The sequence below is a fragment of the Cajanus cajan genome, chromosome 5, assembly GCF_000230855.2.
Source record: "Cajanus cajan strain Asha chromosome 5, NIPB_CcT2T_4, whole genome shotgun sequence".
In the NCBI taxonomy this organism is placed as follows: domain Eukaryota; kingdom Viridiplantae; phylum Streptophyta; class Magnoliopsida; order Fabales; family Fabaceae; genus Cajanus; species Cajanus cajan.
This window is the reverse complement of record NC_138521.1, coordinates 68,563,909-68,579,457: the sequence shown is the minus strand read 5'-3', so window position 1 is coordinate 68,579,457 and position 15,549 is coordinate 68,563,909. Positions and strand designations below refer to the sequence as shown.

At 32.0% G+C, this 15,549-nt stretch overlaps 1 protein-coding gene across 2 annotated transcripts; it reads left to right on the top strand.

Annotated features, from left to right (window-relative positions):
- Window positions 1-2,440: 2,440 nt before the first annotated feature.
- On the top strand, window positions 2,441-8,713 carry LOC109808377 (ABC transporter B family member 11). Of its 2 annotated transcripts, XM_029273407.2 has the most exons (12): window positions 2,446-3,309; window positions 3,604-3,658; window positions 3,874-4,049; window positions 4,144-4,365; window positions 4,452-4,690; window positions 4,821-5,346; window positions 5,552-5,825; window positions 5,933-6,813; window positions 7,057-7,323; window positions 7,443-7,706; window positions 7,787-8,080; window positions 8,165-8,713. In XM_029273407.2, exons 1-12 carry the CDS (start codon window positions 3,043-3,045, stop codon window positions 8,516-8,518), a joined length of 3,819 nt encoding a protein of 1,272 aa, XP_029129240.1. In that variant the 5' UTR covers window positions 2,446-3,042; the 3' UTR covers window positions 8,519-8,713. The 2 variants fall into 2 exon arrangements, with proteins under 2 accessions (XP_029129242.1, XP_029129240.1); XM_029273409.2 differs by lacking the exons at window positions 7,787-8,080; window positions 8,165-8,713 and having other exon boundaries at window positions 2,441-3,309; window positions 7,460-7,646.
- The last annotated feature ends 6,836 nt before the right edge of the window (window positions 8,714-15,549 follow it).

The following is a 15,549-nucleotide window of genomic DNA, read 5'->3' as shown; positions in this document are numbered from 1 at the left end:
CCTACTAGCGTGGTATATGTAACATTTATGAATTTTATTAGTGTTTGTTGATATTATTAATTGGATTGATTATTAATTGGATTGTTTAATTGTTTTAAAAACTTTAAGAATTAGGAAATTTTTATGAGTTTAGTTATTTATGTTTTTTTGAGTTGAAATTAAAGTTAACTAAGTTTAAAGGAAGGTATATAGGGTTTTTCTTAAGACGTAACTTCATAAATTTATTCTCTGAAGAAAGTTAGAGAAAAGTTAAAGACAGGAGTTTTGAAGGTAGAATTACTTTCTTCTTTTGATTCTACAAGAGCATTATAGATCCTTCTCCAAAGTTAGATTGAGAAGTTGTGTTGTGATTCAAAGCTTTTGAAGCTAAGTATCAGAGTGAGAAGTTGTTGTACGAGAACTCAACATTTTCAGGCTTTCTTCCTTCTTTTATCATGTTCTTGGTGATTCGAGATAAGAGAAGCTTGTAGTTTGATCATACATGTTGAAAATGTTGATTCTATCATGTTGATTCATGTTTTGGAAAGTGTTTTAAGTTGAAATTGAAGTAGAATCCATGATGTTCTTTTGTTCTTGGTGTTCTTGATGAGGAAAAAGAGAATTGTCGAATTTGTGAAGCCTTGTTGTTGTATGCTACAATTTCTTAGGATGTTTCTTAAGTTGTTTAATTATTCTTGATTTCATGCATCTTTTTTGGGCTTGCTCACTTAAAGCGCCCATGGGGTTGCTTAATTGGGTAAGTGAGATCATTTCATAAATGCTCTTTAACTTGGCTCACTTAGAACGTTAAATGTGGACCCTTAGAGTGAATTTTGGTGGCTTAGAGCAAGAACTTACTTACTTAGGATGAGTTGGTGCGACCATTTCAGAGGTATTCTTTGACTTGGCTCGCTCAGCCCAAATTTTGGGTGCTCTGAGTGAATTCCAATCGCTTTGAGCAGATTCAATTCGCTTTGAGTTAGACTCATTTTAACACCTCTACACTTCATGAATTCATGTTAGTTGCCACTTTATCATCAAAGTGACACATCATAGTCTAAGTTAACATTAATGTCACATTATTTTTCATAGACCAAAATTGTGTAATTAGAAAAAAAGGGACAAAAATTGCATATTAGAAATTATAAGAAAATACTACAAAAAAATCATGTATTACCAATCGGATTTTGCAATCAAATGCCATCAGTCATAATTAGCAATCGGTTTGTGGTCAAATATTTAAAACAAATCAGGCTATTGCCTTTATATATACTAGTGAGGTTGAGACACTTCATGTCTTTATATTTTATTTAATAAAAGTATTTAAAAGTTTTCAATGTTTATTAGATCAACTAGTGCTACTTTTGATCCTCAAATTTCAAGGTCTGAGGTTTGAGTCTTGTGTATGTAAAGGTAATTAATTTTTTATAAATTTTTTATTATTTAAAAATTAAAGGGTAAAATCGTTTAAAAAATGTATACATCAATAAATTAAAAACTAATTAGTAGCTAAATCGGTAGCAATTTTTATTATATATAATAGTGGAGTCGAGACATTCCGTACCTCTATATTTTATTTAATAAAGGTATTTAAAAATTATTAATGTTTGTTAAATCAATTGATGTTGTGCTTGGTCTTCAAACCTTTAGATCTTGAGTTCAAGTCTTGAATTTGTAAAGATAATTGATTTTAAATATTATTTTTATTATTTAAAAATTTAAGGACAAATTCTTTTAGAAAATATATACATCAAATTAGGCTATTGCTTTTTATATATTAGTCAGGTGAAACATTTAATGTCTTTATATTTTATTTGATAAAAATGTTTAAAAGTTATCAATATCTGTTAGATAAATTAATATTGCGCTTAGTCCTCAAACTTTAAAGTCTCATGTTCAAGTTTTGTGCTTGTAAGAATAATTAATTTTTAATATTATTTTTTATTTTTAAAATTTAAAAATAAAATCATCTAAAAAAATATGTACATTAAATAAGTGATAAATTTACAAATTTAAAAATAAAATCACCTAAAAAATGTGTGAACCAAATTAGATTATCACTTTATATATATGATATAAATTAGAAAAAAATTACTATGAAAAGTTTTGTGACCCAATGTAAATATTATTAAACAAATATTATTTTAGCAACCGAATAAATCAGTCCCTAAATGTAATCAAAATAAAAATATAATACTTTGTCACCGAATATTTGGTTGCTAAATCAATTATAAAAGCTTTACAAAGTTACTACACATTGTACGTGACATTTCAAAATTCGTACTTCTTTTGCAGAGTAAATACTGCTACGGCGGTAAAAGTTTAGTTTTAAAAACTCACTAACTTTAGGGTTAAAAAAGACTTTTTAAATTTTAAGATAATTTAATATAATTTTTTTTATTAATAAGTTATTTAAATAAATGTGTATGCTATAATACAAGCCTTTTGGTTATATCTAACAGTTATAGATTCCTTCCTCACACAGTCACACAGCGTAGGGTAGACTTTGGCTGACTTTAGTTATGATGCATGCTACGACCAGTTTTCCATCTTTGTGCTAAGGTAGAAACTGCTTCAGCTTTGGTTGTAAAAGCTTCTTCACTTCTTCTTTTGCTTTTCAATGCATTTTGATCCTTCTTGTCGGATTTTATTCTTCTAAAGCATAATTCTAACTGTGGCACTCCCTCTAACACTGATTCTCCCCACTGCTTTGATGTAGTTTGTTGTTGTTAACTTTCATTTTACGTCGCTTAACTTCTGCTGAAGTAAATTTTGTCAAAGTTGACTCATGGTTTCCTCTCAAGTATTTCTTGTGTTTCACTAAGTCTGAATTCAGAACCCCATTAAAAAAAATGGTATCATCTTCTTCACAAACTCAGTGCACACACTACAAACCAAGAAGGAAAAAAAAGAGATGAGATTTCACTGGGGTTACGCTTTATAGAACACAATAATCTCGTCGTATGTCACTAACTTGAACCTGTAATGCATTTCCTGCAAGTGTTTTCCGTTTACAGCGATTACTAATTAGTAGAGGGGTACGTAAAGTCTTTCATCAAGAAAATGGCAGATGATATTGACTTGAATGGAGGTTCTGACAGCAAGCAAGATTCTAATAGCAAGGCGAAAGATGAAACTGCCAAAACAGTACCCTTGTACAAGCTTTTCTCATTTGCTGATCCTTTGGATCATTTATTGATGTTTGTGGGGACTGTGGGAGCTATCGGGAATGGAGTCTCCATGCCCTTAATGAATCTGATATTTGGAAATATGATCAATGCATTTGGAGGATCCAAAAACTCTAAAGAAGTTGTTGATGGAGTTTCCAAGGTAATTCCTCATTAATCCCATTTACTAATACTTGTCCATATTGGTGAAATATGAAAGGTGAAATTGGTAAAGCCTGAGAAGCAGTGACTGTACGGATGCAATCACCCATTTATTATTATCACATTTTTTGAGGAGAGAAATTATTAGATAGTCTTAAACTACTTATCCCTAACTCTCTACGTAATATATGAGTGTTAATTGAAAATTTTAAATGCATGGCACATGCTTACTATAGGAATACTAGAATTTTGGCATTCTCAGACTTAACACTTCACAATAAATTACCGTGTTCAGGTGTCTCTGAAACTTCTATACTTGGCTGTGGGTACGTTGTTTGTGTCACTTTTGCGTAAGTACATTAGATTATCTATAAGTTATTACAATTATAATTAAAAGTCTATTTAGATACATGCTTAGAAAAGCTTTTGGAAACTTATCTACTGAAAAATGATCATTATTTTCAATAGAGAAGATCTCAGAAATACTTCTAATGTGTATCCAAATAGACTCTAATTAGTTTGACTCATTGTGACCCAAAAGAAAAGCTTGTTTGATATGTACCAGAGTTGACTTGCTGGATGATCACTGGGGATAGACAAGCTGCAAGGATTAGAGGCTTATACCTTCAAACAATTTTGAGACAAGATGTCAGCTTCTTTGATAGGGAAACTAAGACTGGAGAGGTTGTTGGAAGGATGTCAGGTGATACTGTTCTTATTCAAAATGCTATGGGTGAGAAGGTATTAATGAACCACCATACATGTCTTAAATCATCATCTTCTTGTTTAAGGTAAACTTTGTTTCTTCATGGTATTTTTCCTCTTTTCATTTTAGGTGGCACGGTTCATACAGTTCCTGGCAACTTTCGTTGGAGGTTTTGTAATAGCATTCATCAAGGGATGGCTTCTAACTGTTGTCATGATATCTTGTATTCCACCTCTTGTTCTGTGTGGCGCTATGATAAGCCTATTTATTGCAAAAGCATCATCCAGGGCACAAGCAGCTTATTCTAAAGCAGCAAGTGCAGTAGAGCAGACAATAGGTTCAATCCGAACTGTATGTACCTGACAACGAAATAACTCCTGACATTTTTCTTTTTGATAGTGCAGAATATATAAATGAATTCCATTTATCCAACATAGGTTGCATCATTCACTGGGGAGAGAAAAGCTATAGCTAAATATAACCAGTCCTTAATCAAAGCTTACAAGGCTGGAGTGCAAGAGGCACTAGCTTCTGGTTTGGCGTTTGGTTCTCTCTCTTTTGTTTTTACCTGCAGTTATGGCTTGGCTATATGGTTTGGTGCAAAAATGATAATAGAGAAAGGATATACAGGAGGAGATGTTGTGACAGTAATTCTTTCTGTGTCGGCTGGCTCCATGTAAGTTGTGTCCCTCTTTCTTAATGTGTGAGCCTATAATTTCCAAATTTGATTCCCTTCCTCCATCTGAAAACTCAGAAGATATGAATAGATATTACATTATCTTACCTAACTATATTTCCAATCCTAGGTCTCTTGGGCAGGCATCTCCAAGCTTGAGTGCTTTTGCTGCTGGACAAGCTGCTGCCTTTAAGATGTTTGAAACAATTAAGAGGAAACCAGAAATTGATGCTTATGACACCACTGGTCAGCAACTTGATGACATTCGCGGAGATATAGAGCTTAGGGAGGTTTGCTTTAGTTATCCTACAAGACCAGATGAACTGATATTCAATGGATTTTCCCTTTCAATGCCAAGTGGCACCACCACAGCTTTGGTAGGAGAAAGTGGGAGTGGGAAGTCCACAGTTGTTAGTTTGATAGAGAGATTTTATGATCCACAGGCAGGTGAAGTTCTCATTGACAGTATCAACCTCAAAGCATTTCAACTGAAATGGATCAGACAGAAAATAGGCCTAGTTAGCCAGGAACCAGTTCTCTTTACTTGCAGTATTAAAGAGAATATTGCCTATGGAAAGGATGGTGCAACTGATGAAGAAATCAGAACTGCAGCAGAACTAGCGAATGCTGCCAAATTCATAGATACACTTCCGCAGGTCAACCTCGAATCTACATTTAAATGTCAAAAATGCACAGTAAATTACATTTTAACAGTTTGAATTTTTCTCTTCCTTTGTCAGGATTATCTTTGTCAGCATAGTATACAATACTTGAGAATTTTTTTTTCTCTCACTTCTGTTGTTATACTAAATGGTCCTTCCTCAGTAATATTGTATAATTAATTTTGAATTATGAACCTAGGGACTTGACACAATGGTTGGTGAGCATGGAACTCAACTCTCTGGGGGTCAAAAGCAAAGAGTTGCAATAGCAAGAGCCATTTTGAAAGATCCAAGAATCCTACTTCTGGATGAAGCTACTAGTGCCCTTGATGCTGAATCTGAGAAACTTGTACAGGAGGCATTGGACAGAATAATGATAGATCGAACAACTATCATTGTAGCCCACCGCTTAAGTACTATAAGGAATGCTGATAGCATTGCTGTTATTCATCAAGGAAAAATAATTGAAAGAGGTCGACATAACATGCAGTAAAAGAAATCTAATTCCTCCATGACTCAATTAGTCAATTCTCACGTGTTTATATACTTTATTGTGTTGTTATATTTTTCAATTGATCAGGTTCTCATGCTGAGCTCACCAATGATCCTAATGGAGCCTATAGCCAGCTCATTAGACTTCAAGAAATTAAAGGATCAGAACAACATGCTTCACATGACCTAGACAAGCTAGAAAGTATAGTACCTTCTGGAAGACAATCAAGTCAAAGATCTTTCTTGCAATCTATAAGCGAAAGGTCATCTGTAGTTGGAAGCATTGGTCAAAAGCAATTCTCAGAGTCACATGATGTGCCCACAATGGTTGGCTTCTTGGAACCTTCTGGTGGAGGAACTCAAGCTCCTCCTTCAACAGTTTCTTCACCCCCGGAAGTGCCACTGTATCGTCTGGCATATTTAAACAAGCCAGAGATTCCAGTCTTACTGATAGGGACTTTAGTTGCAGTAGTATGTGGACTATTAACACCCATTATTGCACTCTTTGTTTCCAAAATGATAAATATTTTCTATGAGCCAGTTGATGAACTTCGTAAAGATTCAAAACTTTGGGCACTGCTATTTGTTGCACTTGGTATGGTATCATTTATCTTGCCTCCATGTAGGTTATACCTTTTTGGCGTTGCTGGTGGTAAGTTAATCAAAAGGATCCGGAAAATGTGTTTTGAGAAAGTAGTTCACATGGAAGTTAGTTGGTTTGATGAAGCTGGACATTCAAGCGGAGAAATAGGAGCAAGGCTCTCTTCTGATGCAGCTGCTGTTCGAGCTTTGGTTGGAGATGCACTTGGTTTGCTGGTTCAAAATATTGCTACAGCAGTAGCTGGCTTGGCAATTGCTTTTGAAGCAAGCTGGCAACTTGCTCTTATAATGCTTGCTTTGGCACCTCTATTAGCACTAACTGGATACCTGCAATTCAAGTTCTTGATAGGATTCAGCGCAGATGCAAAGGTTTGTTTTAAACTTCATCCAAGCAACCAACTAAAATTGTGAAGGAATATGGAAATATCTATGTTTTCAACTTCAGGGGAAGTGGAGTGATTTAGATCCATTTCTTTGTACATTTCATTGTTCATTTTGGCACCACACTAAGAGGAGTAAACAAATTACTATTTGAATTGGTTAAACAGTGTGACAAGCATGCACTTTTGACTTAGCTATATGTTAAGTGTTAATATTCTATTTACCTAACAGAAACTGTATGAGGAAGCAAGTCAAGTGGCTAATGATGCTGTAGGGAGTATAAGAACAGTTGCTTCTTTTTGTGCTGAAGAGAAGGTGATGGCATTATACCAGGGAAAATGTGAAGGACCAATTAAGACAGGCATAAGGCGAGGGATAATTAGTGGAGTTAGTTATGGGGTATCATTCTTCATGCTATATGCAGTTTATGCATTGAGCTTTTATGTTGGAGCTCGACTTGTAGATGATGGAAAAGCTACAATGTCTGATGTTTTCCGTGTAAGTTACTCTCCTAGCTTGTTCACCGAGTCAAAATTTCGATCACTTTTATTCACTGAGATAGGGTGGCCATGTGCATTGTTTTTCTTGTATTGATGATATTGATATCTGATTTCCAGGTATTTTTTGCTCTCAGCATGGCAGCTCTGGGAATTTCTCAACCTGGTTCTTTGGTCCCTGATTCAACCAATTCAAAAAGTGCTGCTGCTTCCGTATTTGCTATTATTGATCGAAAATCACAAATAGACCCAAGTGATGAATCTGGATTGACATTGGAAGAAATCAACGGAGAGATTGAATTTAACCATGTCAGTTTCAAGTATCCTTCCAGACCTGATGTTCAAATATTCAGAGATCTTTGTTTGACCATTGACCACGGCAAGGTAACTTTCTAATTTTCACATCTTGTCTTCTTCACACTCTAAACTGTTCTTCCAAAACTATACACTAATAAAATAAACAGACAGTTGCACTGGTTGGAGAAAGTGGAAGTGGAAAATCAACAGTGATCTCATTATTACAAAGATTTTATGATCCAGACTCAGGTCACATTACACTGGATGGAAAAGAAATCAAAAGCATGCAAGTGAAATGGCTGAGGCAACAGATGGGCCTGGTGAGCCAAGAGCCTGTGCTGTTTAATGACACCATCAGAGCCAATATTGCTTATGGAAAGGGAGGAGATGCAACAGAAGCAGAAATTATAGCTGCAGCAGAACTGGCAAATGCTCACAACTTCATTAGTAGTTTGCAATTGGTGTGTATATTAAAAATTCTGAATTAGTACAAGTTATTTAGATAGCATATGAATATAGTTGAGAGCATTATTTTATATATGCAGGGCTATGACACAGTAGTAGGGGAGAGAGGGATTCAACTATCTGGAGGACAGAAGCAAAGGGTGGCAATTGCAAGAGCTATAGTGAAGAATCCAAGAATATTACTACTAGATGAAGCCACAAGTGCTCTTGATGCTGAGTCTGAGAAAGTGGTTCAGGATGCACTAGACCGTGTTATGGTGGACCGAACCACAATTGTAGTGGCTCATAGGTTGTCCACTATTAAGGGTGCGGATTTGATTGCAGTAGTTAAAAATGGGGTAATAGCAGAGAAGGGAAAGCATGAAGCATTACTGAACATGGGAGGTGACTATGCTTCCTTGGTAGCATTTCACACAACTGCTTCTACATCTTAGTGTTGATTTTATCCGAATAAAATTTAGTTGCTCGGAATATTGAATCGATTTTAAATGTCGCAGCATTATCTCTAGTGTCTTTATTTACATGTACAATGTAATGTTTTTTCTTGAAACTAGTTACAAAATGTTTATTTTGTTTCTTCTATTATTGATTGAGGAAATGATTCTTATATATCATTCCCATTTATATCACTTTTTTTACATAAAGATCTTTCACAAGAATTGATTACTATTTTAATATACAGAACTCGCGAACGTATGAGTTGATGTTAAAATAATGAAGTGCAATTATCAAAACCCTTTTAAGTCGTATCAATTTCCCTCTGTTATTAGAACTGATTCTTCAATTGGTTTCAGATCTGCATTTTTGGTGGATGTAATTATTCAAGATAGAAACATTCTGACAAATATTGAAATCCTTTGCTGTGATTGGTAAGCGTCTAATAGATAGCACCAAATAGTTGTAGACAACAAAGACTAACGTTTAAAAAAAACACAGACAATGTTAAAGTGGTTGAAGCATATCATATTATAAAATATAAATAGCTAAGAGTGTTATCACGTTATCACATCCATGCATCATCTTACATTATTTAAAATTCGTAGTTTATAATTTCAAAATTTTTATTTTATTTTATTTTTCTTTCATTGACCATTTCGACCTTTCGTTACAATAGTAAAGGCTAAATTGATTAATGATGTACAATTTTATAAATTATTTTGTCATTTGTTTATTTTAAGTTCGAATTTGTTTAACAATCACTTTTTCGACTAAATTAGTGATTCATTTTTAAAACATATCAACAGTTTATTTTTTTATGCATTATAAGTAGTTTATTTGATGATATGTTTGCATTAGAGTGAAAAAGTAAAAAGGGAGAAATTACAAGTCATATATATATATTAATTAGTTGAAAAATAGAAAAAATGAAAAATATTTTTAAAAAATACACTTTATCTTTTTCTCTGTCTCTCCTTACTTCCTTTCGTCTCTTCCAAAGGGTAAAACAAATGTTCTTTTTGAGTTATATTTTATTATTATTTTTAAATAATCTAATTTGATAGTCATTTACATTTAAAGAAAATGATAAAAATCATTATTCAGAGGGTGGTCAATTGAAGATTGATAATGAGAGCAACTCTAATGGAAGTTGTTTGTCCCATGAAGCAACTCAAGTTCCCGTTTCTTGTTATTGGAGGACTCTGACAACATGAGTTGTTTGAAGAAGAGAGAGACTTACTTCCTCAAGCAATCATTCCTTACCAGATTTCAAGCAGATCTTATTGAACATATTTGGGAACGTTTCAAAAATAATAATTATGAAAATTAATTTCGTATAATGTTTATGGATTTACTATTGCTTTATTTTATTTTTAATATCTACTTATTGTGTATTTTTTCTCGTAATTTATTTTCTTTCATTGTAGTACAATTATCCTTTTTTAAAAAAAATTAAATTTGGTTCATAAATGATTAGAAAAAAAATCTAAAATTTGAATTTCTTAAAGTTTCTTACCATTGGAGTAAATTTGTATTTGAGTTGCTTAATGCTGACATAGCACACTGGAGACCACCTTTTTCATTTTTCAATGCATGAAACAACTTAAATGAGTTGTTTCCATTGGAGATTCCCTGACTCATTTGCTGTTTTTATTAAAACTCGTTTATACTGATATACCTGTGCTAATTATGAAAAAAAACATGTTTTTTTTTTACATAAAAAAACTTGTTGCTATACTTCTTTAACTAATAAAATATTTGAAATAAAAAATATTTAAAATTTGAAATTAATTAGTTAATTAATGTCTACATGAGAGAAATTGTAAATAAAAAGTTGAGAAACAATAACTCACATAAATTATGCAAACAATAATAATAATAATTATTATTGGTAAAAAAAAAAATAGAATGAAAAGAGACTTTCAATACAAAACGTTAATAACATACTAATAGTATTAACATAGACACGCGTGGAGAATTACTGCATAAACTAATATTTCAAGAGAAAAACTATTCAAAAATTAACTTTATATAATCATATTAAATGTAATCGAGTGTTTTGTGATTTTTATTTCTATTTTGAGTAGACTTATTAACAAAATTAACCCTAGTTTTGAGACATTTTTAGGGAGGTCTAAAGTTTGACAACTATATAATACGATATTTCATGTTTGTCCACAGTTACCTACCTATCAATATCATAATTAAAAGAATTTAAGTTTCAATTTTGTCGATATCAAAACAGTTTTTCAATGGCCGCCTTATAAGTGTAATTAAATATAATAAATACAATAAATTTTGAAATTCGAAATCTGAAACTTTTTTTTTTTAGCCTCTTAAAGTTAAATATAATGAGTGTAATAATCAAGTGTATCAAAATCTGGATTCAGAACCCCATTAAAAAAATGCCACAAACACAATGTTCTTCACAAACTCAATGCACTGACAACAAACCAAAAAGAAAAAAGATGAGATCTCAAGATTATGTCATGTTAATGGAGAGCACGATCTTGTTGTGGTACCAACTTTGAACCTGTAATGCATTTTGTGTTAGTGGTTTCTGTTAACGGAGAAATACAATTTTTTTTGATAAAGATAGGAAAGATTATAAAGATAGTCGCAATGAAGATTAAACTTAGTCCTCATACTTCTAACTACCCAAACCTCTCTCCACACAACCATTAGGTTAACCCTAGTGGTCTAACGGAGAATACAATTAGTATATTCTAATTAATTTCACAAAAATTAAATATTAAAGAGTATAATGTTTTATTTTGAGAGGCCATAATTTTTTTTTTTCTAAACATATTCTCTCCGGTCTTTTGTATTTGTATAAAAAAACAAATAAGTATATATTTTTTTTCTTAATTATAAGAAATAAATACTTCCTTTAACATATATTAATTAATTGTGAATTTTATTTTACACTCCTATGTAAACAAATACATTTATTGATCTATTAAATATTAACAATACAAGTTACACTTATATATTAATGAAAAAAATTATCTTCTTTAATTAAGTTAAACATCATTTAATACGACCACGATTTAATTAAATCAACATTGAAAAGGTGTTTTTGAAATAAGATTTAATTATTTGATATTATTAATAAAAATTAACAATTTTAAATATTTTTATTAGTTTTCATAAATTATTTATTTATTTTTTATTTTAAAAATTGGTGGATGTATTTTATAACAAAATTAATTGTTATTGAATCTTGATCCAGCTTATTTACGTGTATATGAAAAGGAGATAGAAAAAGTGTAAAAAGTTAAAAAATTGAAGAAGAATAGCGTAAAAGAATGTGATAAACAAAATGTTAATGTTTTCCACTAAAAAATGTAAACAACTTAACAAAAATGTTACATTTTATTTTGAGCACTTTTTTTTTATAATTAAAAGAAGCTATAAATAATATACATCGATAGAGTTGTCTTAATAATTATTAATGTGATTTAGATTACAACCTCTAATTCATGATATAATGATCTAACAGGTCCAACATTTATTATAATTCAATCTCAACATAGTAGAAAGAAAATAACAACATTCAACTAATTTGAGATTATCACATACATTGATATGTGTATAAGGTAGATAACAAATAAATAAAACATAACTTATACACATATACAATCTACATACAAGATATACTATAAAAAACTTTACTTATCGGTCAAATAACTATATAAGACCTAACTATAATTGAGTAGTTTCAACAAAATAAGCTACCACCAACATGACTCACCATCTAGCCAACCACACCATCAAATTAATCATGTCCTACTTTCATATCAAGTATGATCGTTGTAGTTTTAACACAAGGAAAATAAGGGTAAGTTTGTGAAAAGAATCAACAAACAACAATACATTAAGTAATAACTTAAATAAATTAAACAACAATCATTTCATTATGCAACTTCAATTCATCATCAAGCACAACACAAAAGACTTACAACATAATACAACTCATCAACTTCATCTTAGAAAATTCAACATAAGCAATAATAAACAACTAATGCATCATTACACATATCAACCAAAGAGGTCTCATACAATAGAGGTGAGTAGTTTAAGTACTTAGATTCTACCAAATCATAGCATTTAACCTACCACAACCAGGCCAGGTATAGACAATTTCAAGTCTCATAGAGAGCCTGTTTAACAACTTAATTTGATTTCTCATATTTTATCACTTAAATTAGGAAGTCTAGTGTTATTGTCAGGATTGAATAATTTGGGTATGAGTCTACTATAACATTAGTTTTGAATACTAAGCCTCCTATGAGATTAACCCACTGACTATCTTTCAAATATTATGTCCTTCCAATACTTGGTTAAATATTAAGTCCTCGACGTTATATTTTACTCGATTGTTCGCTTTGTACACATGTTTGGACCTTGCTGACATATGGATACCACACAAAATCTAGAGGAGAAATCTTAAAACAACTATCCATTCAGAAGCTAGCTTACTTACTGAAGGGTTTTAACTTGAGCTCTCGGAGCATCGAAATGCATATCCACACAATGAAATATTTTAATTTATAAAACATCTTTTATTCTTCTCTACTTTTTATATATCTCAACAAAGACATGTATCTACACCACATGTCTATTAGCTTAACAATTTAAATCAACTATAGCATCATACAACTCATACAACCACATCATTTATCAACTTGCAACTTTACATTATAAACATCATCCCACAACATATCAATTTTCATCATAATAGATCCTAATTATGACATCTTTATCATACAATTAATCATGATTCTCATCATAAAGATATCATTTTAATAACAAGCAATTCGTGTTTGGCACCATCCCGTGGATGCTACCGCCATTGAGGCAGAAAGGTCCCCCCTGTCTTGTCCACGCTCGATGCCAAATTACCTATGCCCAACGTGACTAAGGCATAAAACCTCTTACTCTCACGCCTAGCGTGATAATAACCCACACCCAACCCTAATCAGCAGATAGACTCTACTTGTCTCACGCTTGACACCACTTCACTAGTGTCCGATATAGATTTAGACAGAGACAATTCTCTTTCCTCATGTTTGACATTGTTCAAAACATGTTTGATGTGATTTCAACCTAAGATGATTTTCTCTGCTCACGCTTGATGTTACCAATCATGTGCTTGACGCGAGCAAGACGAACCCATCTAGTTGAAGCCACATTTGATGCCACAAAGGTGTGCCCAATGTGATATCAACTTTTGTACTTATGCAAAAATTGATTTTTGCCTAATCCACTTGAAATTCAGAAATCCAATAATATGCATTGCGAAATACAACATATAAACAACATACACAATACAAATCCACCATCAAAAGCAAAATGCATCCCTCAAAAACTAAGAACCAACATATTCCACTTACGAGCGAATTCAAAAAAGCAACCAAAAGCCCAAGTACCTCCTCATCCCATCTTCATCAAATTAAAGAATTACGCAACTATATGAACTCCAACAACAAAATTAACACGAAATTCAACAAGCAACACAACTTTTTTTACCTCTTAATGATTTGAACTAAGAAGAGGATAAGAGAAGAAAGAGTTTCGCACAACCTCTAACATGAGATCCTCGGCTCCAAAAGCTTTGAATCTCCAACTCAATAAGATTGATCAAATACAAGAAAGAAGAAGGAAAAGGTTTTAGTCTTTAAGGTGGAGAAGATCACTTGAATTTCAAAGAACTTCTCACTAGCTTTTCTCTAGGATTTCTTAAAACATGAACTTATAAGGTTTACGTTTTTAAAAAAACTTTTTATACCATTCTTGAAGCTAAACTATCTTACTATATATTTGAAATTATCTCAAAACCAACTTAACTCTCAGAACCTCTTGACTCTAGAGTTCTAAAACAACCCAACTAATAACTAAAACAATGAATCATATATAGATTAAAACACCAAAAAAGCATAGTGTTCATGTGAATCCATTAAAGTATGGCTTGAGAAAATGAGAACTTTATGTAGAAGAAATTGAGTCACTGTTTTGGTAAAGTCCTTAGATACTATAAAGTCTCTAGGCAACCAATTCGCTAAAAAGTCGACATTATGTTTTGGTATGACACCGACTTGGAGACTAATATTTTGGTGAAGCTTTTAATCAACCAACTTACTCAAAACTCAACATTAGGCTTTGGCATAACATTGGCTTGGATAGCTACTATATTGGAGAAATCTTCAACAACCAACTTTGCCACCACTTTGACGAGCCAAGGAATCAAGATTGACTTAGTAATACGTACCTTCGTTGACGTAGTCACATTTTGATCGACTTAGACACATTTAAACTCATTTAATCACTTTTAGACTAAGCAACCCACGCGTGTTGTAGTGCACCCTGTAACAAATTGTTAGCATTAGATAACAATTTTCTCTCTTACCTCTCTTGATTTGGCAGTTGTAAATAGAGACACATGTCATACGCATGGTTACCTGTGTTCATGCTCTGGTATTGTTACTCTACTTAAATTCTTAGTGACTTAGATATAGTGTTCACAAATGGCTCCAACCGTCATTTTCTATTGTTGAACCGTTGCTTATTAGATAAGTAACTCGAGGTGATCTTGTATTACGTGAGATAAAAAAAAAAAAAAAAGAAAAGAAAGAGAATAGATGCAAGATTTATCACAGAACAGTGAATCGTCAAGGGTTTAGTAGACTGATTATTGATTGATTTATATAACATAATGAGGCATGCAACACACCAATCTGTTTATCTGTGTCAACTGGCAAGTATGACCATCACTGCGTTGGGTGGTTTTTAAATCTATGACATAATACATTTGTTATATTTAAATAAATATTATATTCTGTTTTACTTTATAACATCATATGTTTCTTTAAAATGTTTTTTTATTAATATAAAACTTAATTTAATTTATATAAACAATAAATTAATGATAAAATTATAATTAATTAATGTATATGTTTAATATTAAATACATGTAAAGATCAGTAAAAAACCACACTAAATATGTGTTCTGCAACAATTCTTTGGC

Bases quoted from the DNA above. Each gene is read 5' to 3' on its own strand.
- LOC109808377 (XM_029273407.2), top strand. From the start codon at position 3,043: ATGGCAGATGATATTGACTTGAATGGAGGTTCTGACAGCAAGCAAGAT. The intron at 3,659-3,873 runs GTAAGTACATTA...GATATGTACCAG, and splicing joins GTTGTTTGTGTCACTTTTGC to AGTTGACTTGCTGGATGATC. The intron at 7,324-7,442 runs GTAAGTTACTCT...TCTGATTTCCAG, and splicing joins CAATGTCTGATGTTTTCCGT to GTATTTTTTGCTCTCAGCAT.